At 49.9% G+C, this 7,888-nt stretch overlaps 1 protein-coding gene across 1 annotated transcript; it reads right to left on the bottom strand.

The window, feature by feature from the left end:
* Positions 1–4,345: 4,345 nt before the first annotated feature.
* LOC118008460 (glycosylation-dependent cell adhesion molecule 1-like) lies at positions 4,346–6,694 on the bottom strand. Its single transcript, XM_035002002.1, has 4 exons — positions 6,597–6,694; positions 5,660–5,731; positions 4,943–5,173; positions 4,346–4,690 (listed from the first exon to the last, which is right to left on the bottom strand). The coding sequence occupies exons 1-4, from the start codon at positions 6,658–6,660 to the stop codon at positions 4,560–4,562; spliced, it is 498 nt and encodes a 165-aa protein (XP_034857893.1). The 5' UTR covers positions 6,661–6,694; the 3' UTR covers positions 4,346–4,559.
* Between the last annotated feature and the right edge of the window lie 1,194 nt (positions 6,695–7,888).

The following is a 7,888-nucleotide window of genomic DNA, read 5'->3' as shown; positions in this document are numbered from 1 at the left end:
TAAACACCCCCCTTTGAGAGAAGAGGCAGTAGTCATGCTCCCCACCCTCTAGTGGTAAACTGTCTGAATTAACCTCTCCATGGGACTCAGGAGGCTGCTGGGCTGAGGGCCCGCCTTCCAGAGTGTCTTTCTCTAGAACCTTGAATCCTCTCTAAAGGTCCCTCACCCCCAGAAAAACCCCCACAAGGTTTTTGTGCACTAGGTTCTGGGCACATAATTGCCACTGGGCCTGAGAATATGCTTGAGCTTCTAAGTTTTGTTGGTGTGGAGCTGGGGCCATAGTATTATTCTGTGTCCTAGTTACTCTGACGGTGAGAAAGAGGGACCAGTGAACTACCTGGGGATGGATTAAGTCAATTTTGCAGCTGCCGGAGGAACTGCTTACGTGTCAGGGGGGACCACGCTAGTCCCCTGCCTCCGGGCGTAACAGCCTTGCCCCTGACTCTGGGGGAACACTCCCCAAGATCGGGCTCTCCACCCTCCTCATCCTCACCAGGCCTGAGGTCTCCCCACAGTCCCTCCTACTGTCACCCCTTCGAGGTCTGGAGAGGTGGCTCCGCCAGGCCAGGGAGAGGGGGCGGGGGCAGGTTCCTCACCCCTGCCCACACTTTGGGAAGCTGAAGTTACAGGGAGAGTGTGTGTCCCGACCCTTCCCTTCACACCCTGACCTTATTCCACCAAAGCAAGACAGAGGACATTCTCTCCAGCCCATCCCAAGAGGTCACAGAGTTTTTTTCAGGTGGGGAGGCCCAGCCAGAGCCCTGGGAGCCGGTTGCGGGGAATGGAGAACTGACCTTGTGGCCAGTGGATATTCCTTAGGAACAGGGATGTCCAGGGAAATGGACAAAGCTAGGTTCCTTTGGAGTGAGACCTTCTAGCTAAGAATGAGTAGAATAGGACATTGGAAAGGGAAGAATTTTGGATTTTTCATTTTCTTGCATTTTAATGTAAAAGAAAGTATTTAAATTTTGCTCTTTGTTACTTTTGATATTAGGAGGGGGAATAGGTTCAAACTTAGAGCAGTTTTTGGTTGCTGGAATTGAATTATTTGGTATTTTATGGTACCAGCTCATGCTTGTTTAGTCACCTGCAGATGAGCGGTCCTGAGCAGCAGGACTCAGGCGACTGGGGAGAGGAAATGAGTTTTAGGGCACAGAATGGTTGTGGAGTCCATTTCTGTCCTATCTGGACCCCACTGAGAGGCCTTGGGTGGCAAAAGTAATCTGGTCACCCCACCGATTCCAAGAGGATGTACAAAGAATAGTGGTGAGAACTTGTTACTTTATTTCTTCATCTGAAAATGGGGATAACATTTTTTTGTTTTTTGCAAGGATTGAGTAAATATGCATAAAGCTCTTAGAAACGTATTTCTCTATTTCCTGTTTGGAAATCTATTTCTTATTTCCTCCTGCCATACAGTAGGGGCTGTAAGAATCAGTGGGCCAGGGGCGCCTGGGTGGCTCAGTCGTTAAGCGTCTGCCTTTGGCTCAGGTCATGGTCCCAGGGTCCTGGGATCGAGTCCCACATTGGGCTCCCTGCTCCACGGGAAGCCTGCTTCTCCCTCTCCCACTCCCCCTGCTTCTGTTCCTGCTCTCGCTATCTCTCTCTCTGTCAAATAAATAAAATCTTAAAAAAAAAAAAAAAAGAATCAGTGGGCCATATGATGTGGCCACTTTGTAGGTCCCAAATGGCCAAATATCTGTGATTGGGAGACTGCTCCGATGCACAGCTGGTCTGACCCCATCCCCCCCCTTGCCCCCCCACCCCTCCAGATGTACATGTGGTTGGTTGCAGATCATAGGCCCACCTGTTAAGCCCGAAGGATTGAGAGAGGAGAAGGCTACTCCGTGTTGAGGGCTTTCCCTCTTAGATGTCCCTACCCCACAAGAGGAGCAAGTTGGAGGACATACTTCCCCGCCTATTTTCCCATTTGTTTCTTACTCTCCTTTGGTGGAAGAGTAGATGATCTTATGGGTGAGAACCCCAGAGTAGCTTCTCCAGCCCTGTCTCTTGTTCAGTTTGTGAATCGGGGGTGGGGTGAGGTGGGGTGGGGTGGGAGTGGGAGGATGGGGTCAGAGTAGAAGGCCCCTTTGGCCTGGGGCCTCCTATCCAGTTTTAACAGAGAGCCCTGCATTTTGGGTTTATAGAACATCTGTCCAGCCATTATAAGGTGGATACTTACTTTGATGCCCATTATGTAATGACCTTCATGTCACTTTTGGCATTGGTCTGAACTGAAGGTCAGAAGGATGAGTCTGGGGCTTTTAATCTTCAAGACACTTCCATTTTCCTAATCTAATCTTCTCAAGGAACTTCTCCTCCAATTCTTTCCTAAACTCCATAATCTCTCAACACCCTCCTCTGTCATTTTTGCAAGAATTTATGACATGTCTCAAGCTACAGCTTGTGAAAGACCCATCATAGAACTTTCCATCTAGGTTGGGAGATGTTTTTGGTGGAGCTGTGAGTGTGTCTTTGTATATTGGAGGGGAGGGTGGGTAAACTAGGGAAAATGGGCAGGTGGAAACTTTCTATACCAGGAGAAAGCAAAGGAAGGAAGGAGATTATTTTATTTGCCTCCAGCTCTGAACACACTTCCAGATTTTCCTGGGTTGGGGCAGCGTCAGGCCTGCATTACAGTAGCTCAGTCACTCTGTTGGTCTTCTGAGTACATCTTTTTATATGTTCTGGGGGTAGGACAATAGATACTGGAGGTGGTTCCGGAATTGGGAAAACTCAGTCACCCACCTGTCTTTCTTTATTCACACTCAGAACACTTCACTTCGGACACTTCTGGTTACCAGCGTGTGTGAGTTTTCTCCCACCAGGCAATTCCGTGACACCGGCTAGGTGTCCTGATTCAGCTTCCCTCTGACCCTGTCAGGTCCCACAGGGAAGGGCTCAGTCCCACAAGACTGTCCCCCTTCAGTTGCCAGTTGCAAGTCTAGGTTGTCACCTGTGCTTCGGCTATAAATCAGAGCTTCCTGAGACCCTTCCTTTGGGTCTAATTAATTTGCCAGAGTGGCTCACGGAACTCAGGGAAATGCTTACATTTCGCAGTGTATTAAAGGATATGATAAAGGATATAGATGAACAGCCAGATGAAGAGATACTTAGGGCAAAGTTTGGGAGGATCCTGAGGGCAGGTGCTTCTGTCCCAGTGCATTGGGGGAAGTCATCTTCTCGGTGTTTGGTTGTGTTCACCAACCTGGAAGCTCTTAGAACCTCATAGAATTAAAGTAAAAAAAAACCCCAAACCTCACAGTATTGGGATTTTATGGAGCCTTTATTATGTAGGCATGATCAATTATTAACTGTTTCCAGCCCCTCTCCCCTCTCCAGTGAATTGAGGGGTGTGGCTGAAAATTCCAAGCTTCTAATCATGGCTTGGTCTTTCTGGTGACCAGCCCCCATCCAGGAGCCACCCAAGAGCCCACTGGAGTCACCTCATTAGAACAAAAGATGCTCCTTTTGCTCTCATCAGTTAGGAATCTACAAGGCATCTTAGGAGCCTCGTGTCAGGGATGCGTCAAAGACCAAATGTCAGAACAAGGGATGTTCCTAGTGTGCTTATCACTTAGGAAATTACAGGGTTTTGAAGCTTTGTGCCAGGAAGGGGGGAGCAGAGACCATTATATCTATATCCTATTATCTCACAGTTTCCTTTCTGCTATCCTATCTCCTCTTGAATGGGCAGTCTTCCTTCCATTTGAAAGACAGAAAGAGATTCTTATTTTCCCATTCTCTTCTTTCTCCACTGAGTCCCATATGCCTTTACAGTGAACACTGGCCAGGGTTGGGGGGAGTTTGGCACACATGAGGGAGATGAGTATGGTGTGTGTAGGCCCTTGGTGGATGTTTGGTGAGTGGGTCAATGGGAGCCACCCACCCTGAGGTGAAGCAGCAGTCTTGGTAGATGGGGATGTAGAGGAAGAAAGGCGGAGAGAAGACAAGAGGGCACGGGATGGGACCCTGGGAATGAAGAGTGCACAATCAGGAAATGTGCCAGGAAAGGAATGGGGGGCTCGGAGAACCAGTCGAGTATAGCACATAGGAAGGTCAGTGAGGAGAAAGTTTCTAGAAGGGGTAACTGTGTCCAGTTCTGCAGAGATAGCCAGGAGAGTAGGGACCAGAAATAGCCACCGGGCTTGTTGCTGTCGGTGATTTGGGGCTGGCGGGTGTGAAAAGGCAGATGGCAGGGGGACGAGGAGTGCAGGGGGGTGAGGGAGCATGGAGGCAGTGGGCATGAGGAGGACGAGGGACAGCTTGAGGGGAGTCAAGACCTCGCAGAGGATATTTTGGGATGTGGAGACTTGAACGGGTTTGTAAGCTGAGGAGAGGTTTAAAATTAGAGCGACGGGGTAACTCAGGAAGCATCCTAGTAGAGTCGGGGCCTCCAGCCTTGCTTCCTGGCCCAACAAAGCCACCAGAGAGCCAAGCTGGGGATGCAACGCTTTAATAAGGAATGTGAGGGGCTGAGAGCTGGCGGTCGGGGCGAGCAGAATGTGGGTGCTGTGGACACCGGCTTTGGCCCAGCCTGGGATTGGGCCTCCTTGTCACTAGGGCCTCGTGACTTCATAGGCATGAGGGAGTAGGCTTTTCAGATAGTTCATGGTCTCTTTCATGATTTTGTCCAGATTCTTCCCGATTTTATGGCCGAGCTCGGTCAGTGTTCCCTCTGGGGTGGTTGCTGGGAAATATTGGGAAAGAAATGTCAAGGTGAGGCCAGTGCCCCCCATGCCTCCCCCACACTCCAGCCGTGGCCTTCCACGGTGCTGTTGCAGGTGGTCAGTGGGTCCTTTGAGGCTCATTTACCTTTAATTCTTGTACCTTCCTTATTCTTTCTAACCCCAACATTTCCCCCCAAGGGGGTGTCGGGCCCTTGCCTTTTTCTGTTAATTGCCCTCCCTCCCAGCTTCTTCCCCTCGGCCCTGGCTCCTACCAGTCCTCGGAGTGAATTCCGTAGTTTCTTCTGACTGAGGGGTAGTGTTTCTGAAACTGGCCTCCTGGGGGATGGGGTGAAGCAGCTCGAGCTTTTGACTCTTTGGTCTCCTGGTAGATTTGATCACATCTTCCTCTTCAAAACCCAGCTCTTCGCTGGAGATGGGAGTTTCCTCAGAAGAGTTTTCAATGGAGACATGGTCCTTTTCAGGAATCAGCTGAGTAGCTAGGACTGAGGACATAGAGGGAATGAGGGGTAGGGAAAGAGCTCACGGTAAGAAACAGCCAGCTGGCGCTCTGCCATATCCCTTAACATGCAGAGCGGGTCACCGCTGAGTCATTACCCAGTCGGTGTAGACCTGAATTGAGGTCCCATGCCAGCATCCAAATCTATGAGCACCTGAAAGGCACATCCTTGATTTTGAATGCCATGGAATAGGAATTCTACTTCTAGCAAGTTCACCAGCCTCCTCATTTCAGGGTGAGCTGACACTCCCCACCTGCTAGCATTTGGGTTTGAGATGTAGTTCCTATGCCCATCTTCAATGACTACCCAGCATGAAGTGCTGTTCAGATTGTTCCTGGCCCCCAGGTGTTGGCCAACTAGTGCAGCGGAAAGGATTAAGGTCCAGCACCAGGAGGGATGCCTTTGCTCTGCTTCCTCCTCAGTTGGAGAGTTCATCATTTGCTGGACAGTCTTTTACTACCACCAACTTACTCTGAAGGTGGCCAACATGAGACTTATAGGCATGTGTGGGCTGAGGCTCCAAGTGGATTTCATCTTCTTGCTCTGAAAAATAAGAGGTTAAAGTCTCCAGGGGTCTTAAGACATTTAACATGGGAGATGCTTCTAGGTACCCCCTCCCACCCTAGCATGTCCACCTTCCTTATCCTGCTCTAGGTCTTAGCACTTCTAACGCACTATGCAGTTTATTTAATATGCTGATTCTCTGTTTCTTTCTCCTGGAAGGAAATCTCAGTGATGACCGAGGTCTCTGTATTTTGTTCGTGTAGCCCAAGTGCCTAGAGCTGTGTATCTGCGACAGGGTAGGTGCTCAATAAATAGCAGCTAAATGAATGCGTGCGTATGTCTTGGCCTCATTGTTACAGAGGGAGGCAGGGAGGCCCAAAGAAGGCAGGCGTCCAGCATCCTCAGAGGTGGGAATCTAATCTGAATCTCTGTTGACCCACAGTCCACCTTGATTTGGGTCCAGGGGGCTCCTTGGGCCCCAACCCCAGGCTTTCTAGGGTACAGGATTCCTGGGGTCATGCGTCCTAGTCCCCTGCCTTCCTACCTCGGTCCTCCCAGGTGTGCGCTTTTTTTTTTTAAGATTTTATTTATTTATTTGAGAGAGAGAGAAGAGAGAGAGCATGCAGGGGGGAGGGGCAGAGGAAGAGGAAGAAGCAGATTCTCCACTGAGAAGGGAGCCCAAATCGGGGCTTGATCCCAGGACCCTAAGGTCATGACCTGAGCTGAAGGCAGATGCCCCACCGACTGGGCCACCCAGGCGTGCACTTTTGGTTATGCATCTCCAAACGTCTCCACACAGTACATTACAGGATTAAGGAGAGCTCATCCTAGTGCTGAGGACTCTCCAGCTGACAGCTCGATGACCTCTGAGGACAACAAAGAGTGTGACAGAAGCCAGACTCACCATTAAGGATGGCGAGAGAGGTGGAAGCTAAGCTGACCAGCAGCAGGATGGCGAAGCATTTCATGGTGGAGCTGTAGCAGGATCTATCTGCCCTGGGGAGGCTGCTTAGCGTTGCTGAGGGAGCAGCCTGGCAGGGCCTTTATTTATCTTGGGGGTAGGGAAGGGCTCTGGGGAACCTGGTTCAGGATTGGATCTGGGGGCATTCCAGGTTTCCCCTCCCAAGTTCCCTATTCTATACATTTGTTTTTGGGAACTGGGTCTTCTGGGAAACCAGTTAAGAGGAAAGTGAGGCCCCTAGCATTCCCCTGGCTTGGGCCATGCCAAAGGTATGCCAGCCCCAGGCTCCATCTCGGGAAGTCCTTGCAATAACTAAGTGGGTGTGAGTTTCTCTCCTTCATGGTACTCATTATTGGTATAATTTTATTTTTATTTGTGTGATCACTTAATTAATACCTACCTACCCCAGGAGAATGGAACTTCCATGGTGGTGGGATTAGGTTTTTGCTTGCCATTATTTTCCCAGCACCTAGAAAGGAGCTGGGGCATAGAAGGCGCCCAGAATCCGGTAGTAGGGCGAATGAACGAAGGAAAGGTTAGGCCGTCTGCTAGGCTACAGATAAAACTTCCCGTCAGCTCGGGAATGAAAGAGTGAGGCAGTTACAGGAATGCTGACTACATGGCAGGCACTGTCCTGAGTTTGTTCATGTGGGACATTTTATTTAATTCATCATGGTTGTGAGGTATGTGTTATTTATCAAGCCGAGAAAGTGATGTTCACAAAGGTGAGGTGACTCGCACAGGATCACAAATCTGGGTGGATTTGAACCCAGGTTAGTCGAACTCTAAACTCTGCCTGCCACAAGCAGGGTCTGGTGGTTCCAGGAGTGGGTGAGATGGAGCAGTGAGTTAGTTGCCCAAAGGGGCACATGAGAGGCAGTGGGGGAGGCACCTAGGACTTGGGGCTGGTCCTGGACCTAGGGCTGAGTTAGTTGGTCTCCTGTGCCCCTATCAGGTTGGAATTTTTTTCTTTTAAGTTTTTATTTAAGTTCCAGTTAGTTACCATACAGTGTAATATAAGTGTCAGGTGTGATTCAACACCTCCATACATCAGCTGGTGCTCATCACAAGTGCCCTCCTTAATCCCCATCGCCTATTTCCCCCAACCCCCCACTCCCCTCGCCTCTGGTAACCAGCAGGGTGTTCTGTATAGTACAGAGTTTGTTTCTTGGGGAATGTGTGGGTGGCTCATTTGGTTAAGCATCTTGATTTCGGCTCAGGTCCTGATCTCAGCC

This window comes from Mirounga leonina, unplaced genomic scaffold, assembly GCF_011800145.1.
Source record: "Mirounga leonina isolate KUSES-001 unplaced genomic scaffold, KU_Mleo_1.0 Mir_126, whole genome shotgun sequence".
In the NCBI taxonomy this organism is placed as follows: domain Eukaryota; kingdom Metazoa; phylum Chordata; class Mammalia; order Carnivora; family Phocidae; genus Mirounga; species Mirounga leonina.
The sequence above is the reverse complement of the archived record's forward strand: the minus strand, read 5'-3'. Positions and strand labels throughout refer to the sequence as shown.

What these genes read in the sequence shown, in the direction of transcription:
- LOC118008460 (XM_035002002.1), bottom strand. Translation starts at nt 6,660, where the DNA reads ATGAAATGCTTCGCCATCCTGCTGCTGGTCAGCTTAGCTTCCACCTCT. An exon ending in TCATGTTGGCCACCTTCAGA is followed by an intron (nt 5,174 to 5,659) that starts GTAAGTTGGTGG and finishes CTATGTCCTCAG; the next exon opens with TCCTAGCTACTCAGCTGATT. An exon ending in GGAATTCACTCCGAGGACTG is followed by an intron (nt 4,691 to 4,942) that starts GTAGGAGCCAGG and finishes AATATTTCCCAG; the next exon opens with CAACCACCCCAGAGGGAACA.